General features: G+C 44.0%; 2 protein-coding genes and 1 long non-coding RNA gene across 3 annotated transcripts; all 3 read right to left on the bottom strand.

The window, feature by feature from the left end:
• Nucleotides 1–4,915: 4,915 nt before the first annotated feature.
• On the bottom strand, nucleotides 4,916–6,621 carry LOC109468671. Its single transcript, XR_002140135.1, has 2 exons — nucleotides 6,063–6,621; nucleotides 4,916–5,341 (listed from the first exon to the last, which is right to left on the bottom strand). It is a non-coding gene; the product is annotated as an uncharacterized LOC109468671 (long non-coding RNA).
• A 99-nt stretch (nucleotides 6,622–6,720) lies between these two features.
• LOC109468606 (retinol dehydrogenase 16-like) lies at nucleotides 6,721–16,595 on the bottom strand. The gene is made up of 7 exons (XM_019766917.1): nucleotides 16,520–16,595; nucleotides 14,758–14,865; nucleotides 14,095–14,329; nucleotides 13,414–13,564; nucleotides 8,067–8,177; nucleotides 7,661–7,827; nucleotides 6,721–7,524 (listed from the first exon to the last, which is right to left on the bottom strand). Exons 2-7 carry the CDS (start codon nucleotides 14,848–14,850, stop codon nucleotides 7,289–7,291), a joined length of 993 nt encoding a protein of 330 aa, XP_019622476.1. The 5' UTR covers nucleotides 14,851–14,865; nucleotides 16,520–16,595; the 3' UTR covers nucleotides 6,721–7,288.
• Nucleotides 9,230–13,374, bottom strand: LOC109468567 (tripartite motif-containing protein 3-like). Its single transcript, XM_019766841.1, is given in 2 exon segments — nucleotides 9,230–12,457; nucleotides 12,460–13,374. Coding segments are annotated over 2 exon segments (3,525 nt in total). The 5' UTR covers nucleotides 12,764–13,374; the 3' UTR covers nucleotides 9,230–9,236.
• Nucleotides 16,596–22,818: the final 6,223 nt, after the last annotated feature.

Raw genomic sequence — 22,818 nt, 5'->3', positions numbered from 1 at the left:
AACTTACGAGCAAGAAGAGGGGTGTGCAAGGGGTGATTGTTAGCGAAATATTCCACTATACCGGGATTCGGTAAATCTCTTATTTACGCCCCTGATGTAGAAACCGTGGGAACGAGTCACTAACACACGTGGTTGCCTGATTGCGTCATCCTACAAAGCATAACAGCCTTGTACAGGTTTGGCCATGGACTTGTAGCCATTCAAAATGAATTGATAGCCTGGAACAGGCCTGGACATGGGACACTAAAGGGGGTTGATAGCCTTGTACAGGCTTGGCCGTGAGGCCATCTAATATGAATTGAAAGCCTGTAACGGCTGTTACCACCGGCTCCGTGCTGTCGCTATATAGCAAGCTGCCATGGACTACCCAGGGCAGAGTCTTGGATGACGTGATCGTTTTTTTTCTTTTCTTTTTTTTTTGTAGAACAGACGAAAATCGGATGTCATCCATAAAATTAAGGCGGTGTGGCCTTACATACTGCTGAAGTACGTGTTGCAGTTCTGATCAATATTGCGAGATGGCGCTGTGAGACCGTCAGATGACCGTGAGTTGGCTAAACTGGGGGCCATTGAATCTAATTGTAAAAGCCAGGTTTTCAGAATTAAGGGAAATAGACAGTTTCTTTCTGCAAATCAACCACAGACTTGCTAGGAGTGCTTATGCCGTTTATAATTGGGAAGAAAACTGCCTAAAGATGCCGCATACGAGCAGCAAGTATTGTACACTTCTACATTTAAGTACTTGTTGTAGTTCTGATAAATACTGCTAGGTGGAGAATACTGTGATAATGTACAAATTATATCATAAGGACGTACTGTACCTTATATGCTTAACAAGACCTTTCAAACCTTTGTTACTCGTTCACATACAGATAGACGGATAAAAACGTTGCATGTTCGTAACGGTTTATTACTGATTCAAAAACAGGTTTCTTCGCATTTTGTTACAGGTGACGTCTGATTCACATTCAAACCATTCTCTCAGAGACAGCAAGATATTAAAATAGAGCTGATGATGATTCCATCGTTTTATTGCGTCAATGAAAGTTCGTTTCATAGTTATGATTTCGTCTGTTGTTACAGTTCTTCGGTGAAAGAATAAACAATAAACTACACAGTGTCCGTTACGGAATTATATTTGGCGACGCCTCAGGGGCGGAGGCGTCTGCTCTGACGTCATCGGTTGCCCAGGTTACCAGCCCTGTGTGCGGAAAGGGTCGTCATCCCGCTTCACGTTGGCGGGGAGGTCCAGGTCCTGCGCGGCGACCTTGTGCAGGAAGATGGCCATTTCCTTCAGCAGGTGCACGGCTTCGGATTGGATGGCGGTCACGTGGCCGTTGGCTGCCTCGTTCTGGGCTTCGGATGCGGGTACTGGGTCCGCCATGATGGCCACAGCCAGGCACATCACCGCCACAGTCAGGAGAAGGGACATCTTCATGGCCATTGTAGCTGTAGGGAGAACATCGGTCGTTACAAGAAGTAACAAAAATTCATGTGGACTACATTACAACTCCCCTTTCCCAATTTCTGGATTAGTCAATATGGGTACTTGTATAAAGTGCCATGGGGGGGGGGAGCGACAGAAAAACGGGAAATATTAGAAAGGTCACAATCGTCTCCATGCACCGATCTCTGCTTGGTGGGTACATTGGACCCGTCCTCAAGCCTCTACCAGGCTTTTGGAGCGGAAAAATATGTTCTCTCAGTGTGGACCAATTCCCCCGGTATGTTATCTCACGGTTATCCGTCTTCCCCACCGCTTCCCGAAGCCTGGTTGAGGCCACCCGTCTCTAACTAAGATAAATGAATCACATAGAAAAATGGTTCAATGGAAAATGGATACAAACCAACTGTTTTGTATGTTGCATCAACTTTCTACCATCCTATAGAAGGTTTTACACATTTACCATTAAGGATATCGAGATACATGTTGACAAACGTTCAGTTTCTATTCCGCAAAAAAAAGTAAACCAATATGATAAAGTAAGAACACAAGCGTCAGGACGGAAACACTTTACAAGTGAAAATGCCTGAAACATCGACCAGGAAAAGAAAAGGCAAGACTTACCAAGTTGGGTTACGTTGATACACGTCTCGTAGCTTCTCAGTGCAGTATCGGTGTAGCCTTCCGTGTAGGTCTGGTGAATCCGAAACTCACAAGCAGAATTTATACATCTCACCAACAAAGGACACTCCTACGCAACCATAAAATTCCACAAAACCATCCCTTTTACCAATTTAGCTGATTATTGCTTCCTTTGTGACTTGTTTGAGAAAGTGGGCAGCGTGAGAAATGCACATGTTTACAAATTATTTGCTGATCGGGTTGATCAAACACCGAAAATTCGACCTTTTCATCTGTCAGCGGCCATTAGGGATCAGCCGGAAATAACCTGTTTGTGCGAGTGCGCAGGTTCCCACGTATACAGCACGATCAGAAGAAAATCATTCGATCAAAAAGTTAAAAACCTTTTTGACCAACGTGTGATTGTGTTGGTTCTCCTATTTTTTCCGTTGGTGTAAACAAGTTATTTACCTCACACGAGGTTTTATGACACCTATTATGGTATGGTCGTAGGGCAAGTATGAGCTACTAAATATTCTTTTTAGGATGGAATTTAACTTTTCAGTCCCGTGTATGGGAGGGCAGTCAACCCCCTGCACGTTGATCTGTATCTGTATTGGTATAGCCGGTATAACCGCCCTTCGGCGTAACACACCAGCTTCTGTATCAGTATAGCCGGTATAACCAGCCTTCGGCATAACACACCAGCTTCACAGGCACGCGGCACGGCGGCAGCTAGCTATATCACACCGAACGACTTGTTACACACAATCTCTGTACATTTAATTGCAGGAGTTGTTTAAAGCTTTCTAGTGATGACGCCCCAACTGTGCTTGGTGGCAGCGAGTTCCCCTCTACGATAGTTCTTGGGAAATGCGTCTTTTTGAACACCTCAATTCAGCTGATAAGAGACAGGTGACTCGGTGTACCTTAGGAACGTAAGCATTACTTTCTGTCACTGAATGACGACTGAGCAGTTCGACGAGTGACACCAAGTGCAATGATTCGAAAGAAAGACACTTATGTTACAGTAGATTTGTACTACGTAGTACTGACTACGGTACATGTACATGTGCGATTAGTAGCACGTTACCATAGATTATATTGATTATCTTTTAGTACCTAATGAGCATTCCTTAATCTACTGTTGTTGTCCCCTCCCACTCTTCCAGTATGTCACACAGATGTTCGTTGTGATGTGGTTTGTTGCAGCTGACTTGTTCATGGTCTCTTCCTTCTCTACTTCTTTCCTCCTGTTATTTGATATGCTAGGTTAAATCACAGGCCGTCCTCACTGAAGGACGTTAAAGGAGGAAACTGTGTTACGTGTTCTAACGTTACCGCCCACAGGATGACGCCATATTTGATGACGCAGGATGACGTACCCGAGAACATAACTAGTGCAAAGTATTCGAGTAACCTTTTTATGGGCTGACGCGCAACGGTCCACACCTAGTACCGGTTCTCGCTACCATTTAACATCCTCGTGTACTTCTACAGTCTATCCGTTTTGTTGGAATGTTTAGATGGTAGAAAACGGATTTCACGTTTTTAACTTGTCATCGAACATTTTTGCCAACACATGCATGGAACAATTTGTTGAAACAATTCACCATACAGAGTTTGAAACTTTTTAAGGTGCATTCATGTGAACAAAAGATTTTACAAATGATAACAGAAGAGACATCTGGCGGTGGTGAACAAGAATGCTCATTCCTGCACCGCCGGAACCGGAAATGTCAACGACTGCGTTCCCATGGAAACCGTGTCTGTTTGTCCCTCCCTACTCACCAATCAGAAACTTTGACCCATATGATTTGTGACATCAAAATATCAGTAGACTTATTCTTATAGTATGACTCTCAGCAAGGTTAAAAATCAACCTTGCTCTTACTCACTTACTCACTCACTAACTCATTCACTCACTCAGTAATTCATTCACTCATTCATTCATTCACTCAGTCCCGAACAAGTGGTCCGTATAGGGGCAGTCTGTCTCTACAACCTCTTACTTCTATCATCTAACTTAAAATCTAGCTTTCAGTGGCGATTTGATGTAAGTGTGTCTGTAACTATGAAACTTACATCACAAAACTAGAAAGGCCAATATTTGCTTTGGAGCAAATATAGCGATGGGTTCACCACATTTTACCACATGGCAGGGAAAGAATGAGAAACACAAGGGAAAACAATGCTTTACATTGATATAACTAATAGTATGAAGTAACATACAACTAAGACTACAACAGTTGGATAGCTATTCCCTACATTATTGGTTAGGATTGCATAATGCAAACTGTTGATTTTCAAGATAAAAAGAAGCGTTCATAGCCCGCATTCCAATGCTGGAGCAGGAAAGCTTAAAATACCTACCAAAACACTTGAATACAGACATACTGTCAGTATGGCATGGCTCTGTGCAGGTGTAAATGAAGTTAAGCCAGTTAAATCCCAACAGCCAATCAGCAAGGAGAATAGAGGAAAGCTGCATGCCTATTGGTTGATGCCTTGCATGCCATTGTGATGACTCATGTCCAAATGTGGTAAACACTGCACACTTACACAGTAATACATTAGCTATTACACAGCCAAAAAACTCAAATAAAACCATTCTAAAAGCCTGTATCACAATGATTTAAAAACGCCTAGGGGTATTTGCCCACTGTACCTCCATACCAAACTTCAGGACCTTAGGCCCTAAAATGAAGAAGCTGAATCCATTTAAAGGTATGGCAGGAGGAGGAGAAGGAGGAGGAGAAGGAGAAGAAACATCAGAAAAAGCAATATGGTTTCACCACACCACTTCGTGGTGTGGTGAACCCATAATAAGCACACCAGACGCAAGCCATGTGAGTTACTTCTGCATGTCCTTTAATCGTCAAGTGTTACATTTTTTTATTGCAATCTTTTAATCAATTTAAGTGCCGTGATGGTTATTGGTCAGTCCTGTCTCTATGCTAGTCGTTCACGTCGGTTGGGGGATTACTTTCCCCATCCTGGTCGGAAGATGACGTAGGGATCTTCGGTGACTGTTCGCCCTTCGTGGCCTTCTTCGTATCCCTCCGCCGGCACTTCTTGGTTGACCTGCGCAGTGGCCATCCTATCCAGCTGTTGACCAATCAGGTGCAGCGCTTGGCGCAGCTGTAGTAGAGCATTCGTACCGGAAGTTGCGTCATCTGGTATGGCGGCAGCGCTTGCGCAACGAAGAGCCCCAACAAACGCAATACACGCCAGAAGGCCGACTGTGAAGATTCGGGTTGTCGCCATGTCTTTTTTCTGTAATAAACAACATAAAAATAACGTCAAAATGTGCCACATTGGTAGTTACTTATCGATATCTAAATTAACATTTGATTTTCTAAGTTTTGTAACCTATCAAAAATGTCTCCGCACCTTAGGCGTCGCCAAAATGTTGGAGGGAAGGAGGGAAACCGTAATACATGTACCTGTGTATTACATAGAAATACTTAATGCTTTTGTGCTAGAGGAGAAGGCATCAAACAAATGGTTGGATGCCAAATGGTTTTCATGTTGCTATTCAAGCACTAACTTGCTAGGATCCTAACAGGGCCTGTAGTTAGATATGTAACATAAAACGCCCAGTAAGAATGTGAAATTTCGGCATTTTGGCATGTCTGGGTTTCATTTCAAACGAATTCCTGGCAAGAACATTTCCCCAGATTTCAAATGCCATAATGTCATCACGATCACGATAAACGGATTTCAGTTGATATATTTTACCTGATACTCAACATTCAACCAGTACGAAATTTTTCACTAATACGATGTTTGATAAAAACATTCTATAAAAGAACTGTTTAAAATTCAGTATTCGTTTGTTGAAAAAAATACAAGAGGTAACAACTAGTTTTCCAGCAAGGTCTCTCACGAAAAAGTACAATGAAACACAGCAAAGAGCACAGTGTAGAAAATTACTATTTTCAGCAAAAGTATTTCAGAAATGGCAAAATTACTTCAAACTATTCTGACACCTTACCGGAGTGCACAGAAGTAGAGACTTGTAGAGAAGTGTAGACGGTCTGGTTGTCTCGCTGGCGCCCGCTGGTCTGGTTTTTGGACAACTCAATCTCAGGGTCCCTTTTATACCATCAGCCGCGTGTGAACGGCAAAAGGTGTCTCACATCTACCTGACATCACCGGAAACCTTTCATTCTCAACAACCGACCCGCGCTAATAAAACTGACATTAACCACTCATTACAAACTCATTAAGGAAAGACCGCCTACTTAACAAACACATCATCAAACCACGATCGTCAATGGTTACTAGGGTAAACATTGAAACAGAGCTTCTATTTTTTGAAGGTGGCCTGTTTTTAGACACGATCGCATTTTGAAGACTCCTGGATACTCCAAAAATACATCGTCCCTATTTCTCACTGATGTTTCTTTAAAGAATTGACCAAGCGGTTGGAAAGCTATAAATTTGCTTTCTGTAAGATTGGATTGTGCGTATCGGAAGTTTCCGTTAGTTTCCGTGTAATTTATTTTAGATGAGTATGCTGTTTTTCTGTTAAGCTGACTCATATCCGGATAGATCACGCCCAGATTATTAATTAACTAATTAATTCATTCATTCAACATTTCTTATGTTCGCTGATGACATATACATCCGCTTTGTTGGAGAGTTATGTCAAAATAAAATTTTAGTAACTGCCATGTCCACTTCAAGAAACTAGAAAACCCAGCATTTACGCACAATTGCAGGGCACATCTTAGTAGTCATTCTTAAAGAATTGCCCCACAAAATTTATTTACCATAAGCCTGTAAACAACATCCAGAACACAAATGTTATGGTTTCATGCTATTACCTTTTAATATGTTATAATGATTATTTACAAACCAAGTTTTGAACAAAATGAAAAACATGATGCAAAAACTAAGAGTCTACGTATCAGATTTTCAACATGATAAAAAAACCTCAGCTAAAAAAAGGCTTCTTGTATAAGGTATTATGCTTTGACGTATACACTGTGTTCACAAGAGTTTCTGGAAATATTCCTCTACATACACACCAAGAAAAGAAAAAAAACTGCACACCTTAAGTCGTATCTAAGAACACTATAAAAAAAACAAAGAAGGCACCGCCAGAAACGTTGCCAAAAATAAACCTTGAGTATGCCATAAGTAGTGAGTATCTTCCGTGATATGTACAACCATTATACCCCCCCCCCCCACACACACACACACAACATAGTGTCATTAGTGGGATTTCTTCAGCGCAGCAGGCACGGGCGGCTTTTGAGCACTACAGAATATGGCATCGCCTATGGAGGTCGGTAACCATGACAACGGGATAAGCAACAACATGGCGTCGACGCCAACCACGTAACGGCTGCGCGGATTGGCTGCGCACAGCGCATGCTCCATGGCATCGATGACTTCATAGATTTTCGAGGAGACGTGCTGTCCGAAGGACTCTATCACCTTTTCCATCACTGTAATGTGCGCAGAAAAAAAGACTTTTAAATCTACTGGCAAAGCTTAAGGTTGACAACAGTGCCACCCTAACTAAACTGTGCATGCAGATACTGTGCAGATTGTATACGTCACAGACTTCACAGAAATGCGTACCTTGGTCGCGGTACTCCTCGCCATATTCTTCCTGCAGTTCCGCTGGAAGTCGCTGCCAGGCGTTCGTGAACTCCGCTCGGGCCCTGTCGGGATCTACCAGCTGGGTCTTGTAGCCTCCTGGCTCGATCAAGTGCACAGAAACGCCGAACGACTTGGACAGGGATCGCCTACAGTCAGCATCAAAACCATATGTTACGTACTCGTCATTTGAATGTTGTACATCATACGCAAAAATAACATACATTAGACGCCATAAACTTCGTGGATTAGACGCCAAAATGTCGTGCATTAGATACCGCGCCAAAATACCGTACCTTAGACGCCAAAGTATCGTACCTTAGACGCCAATGTATCGTACCTTAGACGCCAAAATATCGTACAAAAGACGCATCAATATGTGCCTTACCTTAGCGAGTCGGAGAAGCCTTCAATGGCGAACTTGGAGGTGCAGTACGGGCCCAGTCTGGTGGCGAAACGAGCCATGGCGCTGGACACGTTCACAAGTCGTCCTCCGCATCTTCAAGGAAAAGTAATTCTTACATATAAGACTGATAATAAATTGTAGATAGCTCCTGATTCTGTACGTGTGCTTATCTGGTATACACATGTGTACAACTAACATGTCATAGAAACTAGAAAGGTAACATTTGTAAGGCAAATGCATAATGTTCACCTCCGCATATGGTCTGCTCTGTTTATTCTTACTCAGACACATTCATATATATGGTGACAGGAGTCTAAATCCCTTCTTCTATAAAATTGCAACATGATGTAATCCAACACCAGTTACCATGGTGAGAGACGGTCTGGTTCAGGTCATTGACCAAGTCAGACGTCAGTATATGGAACGGAAGAAGAAACAGAAAACATAATACAAAAGGCAATGGAAAGCTTAAGTCCACTTCCACTTTATTCGTCGTAAAAGACGTGTACAAGCTCTTTTGAAAGGCAACGCGGTGATAAACCAATGATCAAGCGCTAATACAGCCTCAAATAGCTATAAATTAAACATAGGCAGGACGTAGTGCTGTTAATAGTTATCTAATTCATCATTGCATAGATGCAACGTGGTCACCGTGTCATCAGCCCCCTACACAAGGCAGCTAGGTATTACAGAAATTCCTTATCAGCTTGCGTTGATTTCTATAAGATATATAAAACACAGCTCAGTCCCAGATTGTGTATAGGCAGTACATATCTACCTACATTTTCTGCGTTCACAACCACGTAATATAAGTAAAATATCAATTATAAAAGAACTAATTGCAACATTTCAAACTACTGGCATAGCAGTGGCAAAGATAGGCAGGGATACCTCACCTGCTACAGTATGTACATTGATTGATCTAGAATCTTATACTGTATTGCTTCACTCATCCAATTCATGTAAACTGCCAATGGATCAGTCTTCCAACAAGTGTCACAGCATGTGCGTGCCAAATACATCACACTGCAGTATGATCGAAGGCTACCATACAGGCTATTTACACTTTTATCCATTCTTATCTATAGTGTATCCATTCATATTCAGTCAGCAATGATTGAATAGATTGCATTTTTTGTGTCCATTTCAAAATCAGTAGTGATATATGCTAACAGAGTTCGTGTCTGTTTCAGTCACTACGATCGTGCCGTCTGCTGCTATCGCCACGGCCTGCGGTCCTTGTAGCTCCGTCGCGATGTGTTTGACAAACGTCCCCGCCTTGTCAAACATCTCCACCCGCTGATTCAGACTGTCGGCCACGATGATGTTCCCGGCGCTGTCCACACACACGCCGCACGGACACTGCAGCTGTCCCTCGTCGCTCCCCTCCCCTCCGAACCTCATCAGCATCTTCCCGCTCTCCTGGAACACGTAGATGTAGTGTCCCGACCAATCGGAGACGTAGATTTTCCCGTCGGTGTCCACGGCGACGTACCACGGCGCCTTCAGTCCGCTCTCTCCGCCGAGAGTCCGGATCAGGGCGCCTCGCGGCGGGGCGAACAGCTTCACCTCTCCGCCGAACGGCTCGGACACCACGATGAACTTCCGGCCCGGGTGGACGGCGACTCCCCGCCAGTACCCGGTGAAGGGCATGTCTATCTTCGTCAACGGGCGGCCTTCCATGTCGTACCGTAGGATGAAATCTGACGTCGCGCCGTCTGATCCTACGACCCAGATGTTGTCGTTTGTGTCCACAGCGACGTCATGCGGCTCCATCGGTACTGGTTTCCCTTTCGTGGGACTCTGTGGGGATGTTGTTACGACTGTTGGTAGCTCCCCGAGACATTCGCCGCGCATGCTGAACGCCTGGACCCTGTTGTTGTCCTGGTCTGCCACGTAGATCTCATCCGCTATGACGAACACGCCACTCGGCCCGCTGAACTTGCCGACCGCGGAACCCTCCCCGCCGAACGACAACCCACGTTTGTTCGGGCCCACTTGTCTCGGGATCTCTCTAACGTTGGAAATCTGGCCACCATCGTCTGAAGGACTGTGTTTCGTTTTCTTGTTCTCCAGATTAAGGAGATCGGCTGAGTTCGCGGTGTTGTCTTCGGCGTATTTCGGGGTGAACACGTCCGAATCCGGGCTTACAGGCGATGGCGGGAGCTCGTCACTGTATGTAGAGGAGCGTCCCTTCTCCTGGTACTGTGGTCGTGAGACTTTAGGACTCCCTACGTGTATCTGCTGGTCTTTTTCTGTGACAGGTTTGGCATAATCGTGCTGCGTCATATCCCCAGTCTTCACGTTTGGTACACCGGTAGGGCTGACGTCTATGTCCCCGTGTGGTCCAACGTCAGCATTGGTTGTTCCGGCTGTTCTCTTGTACGAAGGCTGGTCCTGTACATCGGTAACTTGTTCATTGTCCCTGCTGTGAGCCAATTTCGTACCGTCTTGTTCAATCTGTGCCTCTACGACTTGTTTTCTCCGTCTGGGTTCGGAATTGTCGGACGAGTCTCTGCTAGAGTGTGACATGCGGGCGATTTCTTTCATCACCTCGTCTTCGATGTGTTTCGGTACCACCTCGGGCCAGGCGTGGTTCATCTCGTCCTGTTGCTGCATCACCCTGGGATCCAGCTGCAGTTCATCAATACTCCGCGAGGGGGCGTCATCGAGCAGGGGGCCACCGTGGCTGCGTTCCCTGTTGCTGTGTTGCCTGGAGGGGGTTGGTGTTCTTCGCATCACTTGGTCCTCAAGACGCGGTGTAACGGTGCGATTAGCATTTCTGTCATCTAAGAATTGATTGCTTGTCTCTTGCCGATGAGTCGAAGTTTCCTGTTGGTCATATTTCACGTCATTTCCGCTGCCACTTGATGACTTGGGGCGTTTCTTTTTCCCCCGTACGACTCGGTAGAACCCGGAACTGAACTCCACATGTGTGCCGTCCTCTGACGACGTTTCTCTGTGCGTCGGTGTTGTCCTGCTCTGCTGTGCCTGTGTGGCGCTTACAGGTCTTCCTATCACAGCGTGATGATCAACATTATCACTGTCGCTGGACACCCTGTGTCTCCTGTTAGGATAGTTACCGTGTTCGGGCTTGTTGTGATGGTAGAACCCGTCGTCAGGGATGTCGCTACCGCTTGACAGTCTCGGGCTGTGTTCAGGGGGAGACAGACGCATGTCCGCGGGCCGTGGCGTCTGCTGTACCGCTTGCGTGCCCGCCGGTGTCCCTGGACTCCCCTGCCCCAGGCTAACGGTGTTGTCGCGTGTCTGGTCGTTATGTGTGATGGCGCCATTGCCTATAGGACTGCGAGGATGGTCCGTGGAGAAGGGACTTTGCCTGGATGCTGGGCCGTGGTCCTGCCCTCTCCTGAACTCTCTCAGCTCCTGTATTGAACCCACAATAGGTTCACGTACCCGTGTATTCTCCGTCAACCCGGCGCGACGGCTTACCTTCGTCGCCGGGCTGGTTGATGACTTGCTTGCCCCGAGGCCATTGACGTTATAGTTGGCACGACCAAGGTTTGGGCTAGCTAGAGGGGAGGGGTAGTCTACCCTCTTGTCGCTATCAGCAGCACTTGGTGATCTTGTACTCGGTCTTTCGATAAGATCGGATGGTACATTGACATACTCTGGTTTCTGAACGTGACCCTTCGCCGGATAATGCGGCTCTGGTGTTTTCCTGTCCCCTTGGTCAATATTAGTCTCTAGCAAGGTGGCATTGTTTGGAGGCAGGTGGTCTTTCTCGGAGTCTTCCGCGTCCTTGTTTGCAGTAAGAGGCTCCCAGACTAAGTGACCCAGAACACGAGAATGGCTCTCTTCTGGCATGAAGACAGGAAGTTGTGCTTGTACAGGGGGGTCAGTAAGGGGAGGGGATTCTTTACATTTGTCCAAAACTTGCAGAAGAACGTCAGATTCCCTGACTCCCCGCTCCATACCCTTTTCTGCGCTGTTAATTGCGTCGTTCAAGTCACCCACACGAGACGCTAAACTCTTCCTCTGAGCTTCTATAGCTGTTGAGTTACGCATGTGATTGTCCTCTATGTCAAACAGTAGCGTTGCCCTCTCTTCCGCCAAACCCCTTAAGACATCGTCGTACCTTGCGTGGACGTCTTCTTCGGCGTGTTTCTTACCCTGGTCCAGCGTGTTCTGCATGTCTTGAAGACTCTGCAGGGTTGTGTAGTAGGAGTCTAAGGTGCGCTTACCTTCCGTCACCAGCTTACGGACGGTGATCTTCCTGCGCCGGGACACCCTTTTGAAAGACACGGCGCTGTGTCCCTCGTGCATCTCATCCAAACACTGGAGGCACACCGGCACGTGGCAGTGCTGGCACACGAGTCTCAGGTCCTCCCAGGGGTGGTGGACGCACTTCTGCACCCCTCCCCCCGGACGGTGTCCTCGGACGGGGTGATCTGTGCGTAGTCGGAGAGTTTCTTGGTGTGCGACCTGACGCCATTGTTATCGGGAAGTGCAGACACGCCCTCGGACGGTAACTTGACCCTCTCCCGGCAGACCGGACACTTCAGCCGCTTCTTCCCGTGCGCGTACTCCCGCAGACACCCCTCGCAGAACGCGTGCAGGCACGGCAGCGCCCGGGGACGCTCCGCCAGCTGCAGGCACAGCCCGCACTGCGACGACTTTCCCTGGTAGTACTCCACATAATTCTCCTGCAGATCGGCCATCTTGTTTACGGAACCCAAGCCACCGACTCACCGAACAGGTTGTGACGTGTGTGAAATATTAATGAGGTGATCTACCTGGTCTGGGGTCCGTCTCATGAATTATGCATGACACAACAATAGCACGGATTCACAAACAATGGGGGTAGTCCTACCACCATATCCTACATAAGCTAACCCTTAGAAACACGAAGTATTGCACAAACGTTAGGTATTGTACCATGTGGACTATCTGATGGTTTAATGTCACATTATCAGTGCATAGGCGGCACCAAGGGTAGCGTGTGTGGCCTAATGGTTAGTGACCCTGTCTCTAGGCCAAAAGGTCAGGGGTTCGAATCCCGGCTGTTGTCACTCACAGTCACCTGACATGCACGCTACTGGAAATGGTACCGGTAGCAGTCCTAAAACTAAGGTAGGCCCCCGTTCATTGCACTTGCCGAAAAGAGCTAGTTCAGATCGGGGACTTTTGCCGGTGCAATGTTCTAACGTTTATATACTTAGTACAGTACTTATCCTTGGCCCGATTATCGTTATCGTGTATGATTGAGCATCTATAGCTACTGGCCTTAGTAAACGGTGGTATTGTCGAAGTTATCGCAACAGAAGGGTAGAATCAATGCTTAGGATATAAAGAAAAACAAATTGTTTACCTCTTGAGAAGCGGGAGGAAGGTGAGTGAGACGTCCACGGTGCCGAGCAGGTTGACGTCCAGGGCCTGGCGATAGTTGTCGAGTGAACACAGCTCCGCCACGGGTAAACCACCTCCACTCACACCTGCGTTATTCACCACTCCCCATAGACCTGAAAAATAAAAACCAAGAGTGAAACTTTGGGAAACAAATACATAATGTTTATTTTTACGTGTTCTAGCCCAACAAACTACTTGTACTGCTCTGTTTATTTTTTCTTCATTTTTGTTTATTGAACAACCTTAAAAAGTATACTACTACTAGACACACTAGTGGTAAGCAACTCTAGCGACACATTCGAATACATGTAACGTTACATGTGCATTTACTAAAGTAATTCCTGATTTTTTCACTGTGCTGTTATATTCACTGTTTTCACAGTCACTTCTGTGCAGTAAACTTATCAATACAGTTAACAAACAAATAATTCCCGGACTTTCTTTTTCCTGCACCTGCCGCCACCGTGAATATATAGTTCCGTGAACATGTCCATTTTTCTCAGACCGTAAACTTTTGCTACTGTGAAGTTGAACATAAAGTGAATTACAGTGACCATCCCCTGCCACTTGCTACATAATGTAATCGACAGGATTGCTGCTACTATGATGTAAAAGAAGAGAAAAATGTGATTAAAAAACCTACCTCCTTGTCCGATAGCAGTCTTCACCGTCTCGAAGCATTTTTCCACGCTGTCGTGCTGCGAGACGTCCATGATGACCGGCACGGTCCGCTCCGAGCAGGCGGCCCGGACAGAGCCGACCCCCGCCTCGGTAAGGCACGCCGCGAACACCCGGAACCCGAGCCCGTCCAGCCGCTGCGCCAGCCCGAAGCCGAACCCCGTGTCACAGCCAGTGATGAGGACGGACTTATCCGTTACCTAAGAAAATAACGTTATAAGCACTTAAGCGATATTTCGATCAAAGAATAGATCCATAAAGCCCATTAATAATAATAATAATAATAACTTTATTGCGCAACAGTTGTACAGTGTACAAAGTAGGGCATCTACTAACTTAAGCAAGTACATGTCAACTACATTTTCATAAGGCTAATCTAATACAAAAGTGGGTGGCTAGTATGAGATATCAACTTAATATACAATCGTTGGAGGAGTTTCTAATATCCATACAGTCTTTAATATATATCCCTATGTATAGCATGTAGGGGTTGTCACAAGTCAATCATATTTTCTCAATTAATATGAGTATGTGACGTGCCCTGGATGTGAAATACTAGTATACGAAAGTCAGAATTTGTGTCTAAGAATAAAGTCTTAGTCCACGTCCAAACAACAGAAGTTCTCACCTTTTCAATCCGTTCCCGTTCCCGGTACCATTTGTAGACGTTGTACACAACGGTAGCGATGATCAGCAGTAACAACACCGTGGCAACCTCCATCTTTCTTTTATCAGTCTTTTATCCCGATAACAATTAAAAGAAGCGAACATAAGCAACTAGTTGTATACGTGTACAGTGTAGTACAACAATTCAGAAGGTTTGTTTGGTACAAAATAATGTAATATGTAATAATTATATAAGGGATGTGCATATCGACTGTCTTGTCCGTTGTAATTTGTAATTTTGTACGCAAACTCTTTGCAATTCAGGGAGTTTCTTCCCTGCTGTAACTTGTGTAAGGTTTGCTTTTTGGTGTCACGAATAAAAAAGAAAGAATTTGTTAACGTGTTTTATTATTAGGAGATTACCAAAATTTTCCCATTCATAATGTTTGTGGTCTAGTAAAAAAAAGAGGTAGAGAATAAATCTTGACACCATAAATTACATATTTAGAAATAAACTGTTTTCTAACTCAAAATCGCGGTGAGTCAAAGTTGGAGAACGGTTTGTTTGTGATCAGGCGGTTCTCCTGTTTCTACCGGCCCGTCACAGAAGACCTGTCCGCCACGGTTGAGAACCGGCCGAGTGCCGTGGGGGTAAGGCACGGTACGGGTCACGGCACTGGGATGGGATTAACTACGCTTTGTTGACATTACGTCTTAAACAGGCGCGAGAACCTTCTTAGCATCTTGTTTGTCATCTTAGCATCTAACTGATGACATACATATTCACGAAAGATATGTATGAAGTTAGAAGTGTATGCTTACATACATGTATCATATGTATGGTTACTGTACTTTCTAAAGTACATTATTTAATGTATTTGCATCCCCTTCTATTCTAAAACATGGTTGTATTTGCCTTTGGAAAGTTTGTAATTCATTCTGTTAATTGAGGAACTAGCAAAATGGTACACATGTATATACTAGTACATGTATTATTGTATTGTCTGCAGTTCCAGGTACAGCCGCTATATACCAGCGGCGCTGCAGCAACACTGTCCCGTGAAATTTAAAACCTCACTTTCAGGCCCCACAAAATTCCAAAATACAGGAATATTTCAGCAGATTTCGTCCGAATGTTATAAATTGAGCGCACGAGAGATGTACCAGGGCTTTGGACGACAGAATTCATCGCCATGTCTTGGCGGCGGCGTATTTTAACGTTACATCACACATGGACAGCACAGTCCTTTTAAAAACTGTAGGGGGAGGGGCGAAAATTATGACATACCTGTACTGTACAACTCACAATACGATTTTATACTGTTTCAAACCTCGTTTATGTATCAAACAAATGCATCAGATACAGAGTGAACAGACATGTCAGTCAGCCAACCTTGATTTCTTCTGACTTGGAATATCGTTCATTCCTTGATGATTTTAAACCTCCTTGTTGATATCAAAACCTTCCTGAATCGTCCCTATCAAATCATCCGATTATCGTAGGGAGGGGGGCGGTGTGAACAAAACATACTGACCTGTACTGTAGAGTTTCTCACCTTATTTCAAGTACTCAAACTTCGTGTCGACACCGAAAAACACAAACTCTACTTACCTCTGATACTGACTTCGTGCTATCAGCTAGCCTCCAGTAGAATTAGTATAATATCTGGGAAACGTTGACCGACTTTCAGTAGTGTGTGGTCTTCACTGTCAGACGCCACGACCCAGTAAACATATGACCTGTTGAACAGACCAGCTGAAAGATGAGACAGACAGACACCGACCTGACCAGTTGTTGTGAAGTTGCCTCAGGCGGAAGTAAAATACGACAGGTATGACCTCTGACCTGCCTGAAGTCACTGACCCAATCTCCAAGCAGATGCAGGGTGCAGCTCAGTGTTTGACGCGTGATTTTTATACATTTTTCCAATGGATACCTGAAATATTTCAACGACTTTAAAACTTCGCCAGCAAGTATTTTCTCATTACTCATACAACTGATGCGGTACGTCATATAATTCATAGCCATACATTTGAATTTCAAACCCCCTGAAACACTAATTCACGCATTTTCATAACAAATTTTTATTGAGTGAATAGGGTGAAATGTTGTCGCTGGGGACGGTAGCGGAAGATTTACTGAAAAGTTCACAGGAAAATAATTTTCTTTTCGCTGTGCATGAAGAACTTTAACATCCACTGATTTACCAACCTAATGAAACTATTCATCTAGATAGCCTCCTGTGCAGGCTTTTTTAGCGGCTCGAATTTGATGCGAGGCAAGAGAACTGCATTGTTGGCCAATACAGTACAGTACAGCTATCCCCCCGACATAGCCTCTACCAGGCTTCGGGAAGCGTCTGGACAGAGTAGAAATTGGCCAAATAGACAGATAACATGCCAGGGGAGTTGGTCCAGGAGCGGCAAACTGTACTCTTCATAGATCAACTCCCCTGTCATGTTTGTCTATTTGGCCAATTTCAACTGCTTCCCGAAGCCTGACAGAGGCTACTCCCAATACAGCCATCTCCCTTATACGTAAAGAAGCCACTGCGCTCATAGAAACAAACGCAGGCCGCTAGAAAAGCCTGTACACGAGGCTATCATCAGCACACGACTGGTCCTTAATGAGTTTGTGTTAACCGAAGCGGACCTCACCATCCGTCACCAGCGGTGTGAAACCGCGCATGCACCGCACAGACAAACTCCGATAGACCCGAGCCCAGACGTGACCACACCATCTGTACAGCAATCACGGCACAACCATGCATCCTCGCCTCCTGTCGATACTCACCACAAATCAAAGTATACCAGTACTCTCCAAGCAGAGGTTTGGGTTTGGTTTTATTATGTTTACCGAATTCGAAGGAAAACATATTGTTTTTGCTACGTTTCGTCTTCTTCTTCTTCTCCAAACAGTGACCTCTGACCTGACTGAACCAGACTGTCTCTCACCATGGTAACTGGTGTCGGGTTACATCATGTTGCAATTTTATAGCAGGAGGGATTTAGACTCCTGTCACCATATACTAGTATGTGAATGTGTTCGAGTAAGAATTAACAGAGCAGACCATATGCAAAAGTAAACATGCATTTGCTTTGCAAATGTTACTGTTTTAGTTTTTTTGCGTATTTCAGGCTTTTTCATCGGGCTTTCTTTTTTTCACTGGCATTCTTACCCAAAAAAGAAAGCACGGAGACAAATTAGACACGTATGGCAGTGCGCACAGTACCATTATAGAACATGATGAACGGAGAGATCTCCAGATTAGTTTATTGACTTTCCACACAAGAGTCATGAGATTGAAAAGCTTAAGGTTCCAGTGGAAGATCTCGAAGATTAGAAAGAGGATCCTATCAATACCTTACGCCAAGTCTTATAAATCAGGCGGGTACTCTAAGACGTTATGAAGCCTCAATAATGTCTTGAACACTTGGAAACATACCTAGTAGCCTCTACCAGGCTTCGAGAAGAGACTGAAAAGAGTAGAAATTGGCCAAATAGTCAAATAATATGCCAGGGGAGTTGGTTCGCAAATAATAACCGGCAAACTGTACTCAGTTCAGTTTATTTAGCGGACCAACTCCTCGCCTTCTTTTCCCTTTTAAGCCGTTTGCGAAGCCTGGTAGAGGCTATATACCTTTGGTGATCATTGATGCTATATTTGTAAATACGTCTATGTACTATGTTGCTCAGTATGATATACATATAACATCATACTCTGATGTATGCATCTAGCCCCATGGGCATGAACATGCAAATATGGATTCACTACATATTTTTAAAAACATAGTTTTTTATGTAGCCGGCGATAGCCTCCGGCTAGTTGGTCAGTCCTGGCTGTATATATTTTTGTACAGTTTAATGAATCAAATCAAGAGTTGACGTTAAACACCCCCTCAAAATGCGTCAGTGGTATCGCCCACGTTCTCATTAGATTTCGCGCTTCACACGATCACCTCTGTAATGTATTGGTCCAGAACGTCTCATTCTGTCAGTCATAATCAGCACGTACGTAAAGACGACATGACAGGTTACTAATGCCCCTAAGCCTCAGTGTTCAGACATAGCCGGCCCTGTGTTTGTGAAATGACACAGCCCGACCGGGGGAAGCTAAGGTTTGAACCGGTTTTTCTGCCGACTCTCTTCCGGTGTAATACCTGACTGACATCCGTTGGGGCCGACTGTGTGTTTTACACCGACAGGTCGGCACATGTTCATACCTGTGGTTTATATGAACAGGTTAGTACAGCTTTTTTTTCGAACAGTTTCACTGTTTTCACCGGCAGTAACGCTTTCCCGAAAGGAGAGTGTTGAGTAGATATTATAGGTGTTTGGAATCATAACACATAGACACACACACATAACGTTTGTATGTTCTAGGCACATAATATCGTCGTGACAGAAAGTTGGTGAACGTTTGAGTGAGTGAGTGAGTGAGTGAGTGAGTGAGTGAGTGAGTGAGTGAGTGAGTGAGTGAGTGAGTGAGTGAGTGAGTGAGTGAGTGAGTGAGTGAGAGATTGAGTGAGTGAGAAGGCACATAAGTGGACTATTATTTGAACCAGAAAAATTATATTGAGTGAGTTGACATGAGGCCAAGGATACTGAACAGGTGTGTTTGTTGGTAGTCATAGAAATATGTCAGTGTGTACGGTCCGTATAAAAACAACACTATGGTTATAAATTTGCCAGAAGTTATGTTTTTGGTAACGCTTGTATGTGTGTATGTATGTATGTATGTATGTATGTATGTATGTATGTATGTATGTATGTATGTATGTATTAATGTATTTATGTATGTATGTATGCATGTATGTATGTATGTACATGTATGTATGTATGTATGTATGCATGTATGTATGTATGTACATGTATGTATGTATGTATTTATGTATGTATGTACATGTATGTATGTACATGTATGTAACGTTATGTATGTATGTATGTACATGTATGTGGTTTAGCACGATAAGATTTTGGCGTCCTAGGGGCTTGCTATAGCACCTGTTTTTGGCTTCAAACTGACCTAGAATTCGAACGACACTCACACTAGTGCCCCCAGTAGTTGCTTGTTCTCAGACCCGTGAGACCGTACAGTATTGTTATAAGACCTGTCAGTCTTTGAGGGCCGATTGTCAAGGAATTTGTAAGAAAACCTCGCCTGGTCGAGTGAAGACACTGGTGAGTTTACCTTATCCATGGCGGAAAGTTTACCTTTGGTGTCAGGTCCTGTCATCTATGACATTCTGATGGTATCTCTGAGGACTCTGTGTTAGTTTTGTCAACATGACCCGAATAGCTAACATTCAACAACTCTACACATACAGCCTATATGAATGTTATGTAAAAATACCTACGAAACTCATACTTTAAAGACGTTCATAACAGCAGATGATGCAAGTTTAGGATATAACTAAATAATGTTTTGTGAAACCCAACCTCTACAATGAACAATTATATACATCCAGTTCGTCAAAGTCCTTTAAACATTTGGTGAATAATTTACAAAGATAAACATATATTTGTTGTACTAGCATTGTGTATCGTCAAATTGTCATCAACTATGATGCGGAAACAAATTCTTAAAATCACAAATTCTTAGAATCAGTGAAAACACGGAAAAGGAAAAGAAGAAAGCGTAAGAGCTCGAAAATATCTGTTTCCTCCAAAAAACAATGGACTCCATACTGACAAGCTACATGTCAGAGCGTAGCATGATAGGGTAATTTGGTAGCGATGAAAAGATGGAACAATATTTTGCTACGCAGGTTTGTATATCTACAGAATATAAAGCTGCTCTAGGCACTGTGAACATAACAACTTCGCTCGCTAAACGTGCGGGTTATTCTATGGTGGGGCGTCCTAATACAGAGAAAATCATTGTCACTTTAAGCTAGATGTGAACTACATGTCAATATTCTAGGACTGGTGGAGCTATAACGTGCATGTATGAATGTCAAACGCACATCCATCTCAAATCTGAAAAAAAATTTCCGTGAATATGAAGACAAATTGTTTTAAACCTCAACAAGTAAATCCAATTTTCTAACACAAATGGGAACTAGACTAGGTATATAGTCGTGAATGCCAGGAATCGAACCCGCGACCTTTCGATTTAAGTGCGTCAACCAGTATTTGACATTCACAAAGTCAGACCAACCATGTCAGGAGTGACGGTGATGGCTTCTGTATGGTGTTTGGAGAGTTTTTGATTATGAAAATTTCACGGGCGATTTCCTTCTAATAATGGTTGTGAGAATAGGCCAATCAATCAGACATATTTCAATGTCAGAGCGAATTTTATTGCAGACAGTATGTGTGATCTATATCGTAACTCTTGTTCGGTTTTATAGAATAGAAAATGTTTTGTGCTGAAAAAATATTGTCTGCGAAGGCATTACATGTATTTTTGTCATAAAAGAACTACATGCCCATTTATTTAGTATTGAAAAGTACTAGTATTTGACTGTGAAAAACGTGCTAGTCGGTATTATGGGAATAAGTGTATGTTATTTTTTATATCCCATTTTTTCACCATGTGCCACCACAATTCTCTATATGGTGAATCGATGGGATAGCACCCTACTATCCCATTAATTTACCAGAAGGCCAATGGATACTGGCACTATAGATTCTCCTTCCCCACAGAATCTGCTTGAAAATTACACAATCTAGGCCACATTAAACCTGCCAGATCACGATGCGTAACATACGACGGGCTTAATCCGGATGTGATTGTGTGGGAAGACTGCGGTTACCACGGGATTAGCCTTAATCCGGTACAGATGGAGGCGGTATGGGGGGATTAGCGGGGAGATCTTTATCTGTACCTGTATCTGTGCACCTGCGACTAGATATGGGGTGGGAGTCCTCCCTTTTTGCTTCCTTTATTCCTTCCTTTTCCAAAGCTTCCATCCTTCCTTCATTCTTTACTTTCTTCTTCCCTTTCTTCCTCTCTTCTTTGCTTCGTTCCTGTCTTCCTTACTTACTTCCATCCTTATTTCTTTGCTTCCTTCCTTCCTCTTTCCTACCTTCCTACCTTCCCTCGTTCAATCCTTCCTCTAATTTCTTTTCTCTCTTCGTTACAACCTTCTGCTCTTTCTCCCTTTCTTCCTCCTTCCTTCCTTTCTTCCTTACTTCCATCCGTATTTTCTTTGCCTTCTTAACTCACTTCCTTTCTACCTTTCTTCCTTCGTTCAATCTTTCCCCTAATGTCTTTTCTTTATTCCTTATAGTCTTCTGCTCTTTCTCCTTTTCTTCCTTCCTTTCTTCCTCATTTCCTTCCTTCTTTCTTTCCTCCCTAACGAACCCACGACCTTCCCTCCCTAACCTCTATCTGCAGCAGCACAACGTTGACATGGACAAATGACGCTATGTGGATCACGATGAATCATGCTATTCTCCACTATTACTAATGCAACAAACAATGGCCATAATCATCTCATAGGAAGAACGCGTGCTTAAGTACAAATAGTTCGCATTATCTGCTTTTCATAGATAATTGCCAACATGAATCACACCTTTCATTCCAAAAAATGCATTATATTCCAAAAGGACATGCCCTTTACATCATACAATATCACACAATAAAAAGATGCACATGATTGGCATACGCGCGACATATCGCTGAATCCGGGTGATGGAATGTGCTACCAGTTTTACCCTTTTATCAGCATAAATAATGCATTAATGCCCCGCGACTGGGGCGAGGCCGTTACCATGGCGACCAGGCCGTTGCCATGGCGACCAGGCCGTGACGTCAGAGGGTTAAGTAAAGCGGTTTTGTGCGTGGGTCGGACGGGAGATACAAGGCGCCATGAAGGCTGGATCGTCAGGGTACAGACAAGTGTTGATCTTTCTTGGGCCACTCTAATGCCATTTCTTGGTTCACAGATTTCGGTACACTTACAAATGATATATTATCAGAAAAGGAAAAAGGGTCGAATCATAGAACCGTGAAATCTAATTGGAATTACCTTATATAAAGTATAGTAGCGTACTTGATTAGAAAAATCAGCTGAAAACAATATGTTTCGATATTTTTCGGGATAACATTTTGCCCCCCCCCCCAATTCGAGCTTC

This window comes from Branchiostoma belcheri, unplaced genomic scaffold (genome assembly GCF_001625305.1).
Source record: "Branchiostoma belcheri isolate BF01 breed outbred unplaced genomic scaffold, Haploidv18h27 scaffold2, whole genome shotgun sequence".
Taxonomy (NCBI): Eukaryota; Metazoa; Chordata; class Leptocardii; order Amphioxiformes; family Branchiostomatidae; genus Branchiostoma; species Branchiostoma belcheri.
This window is presented reverse-complemented; position numbering and strand designations above follow the sequence as displayed.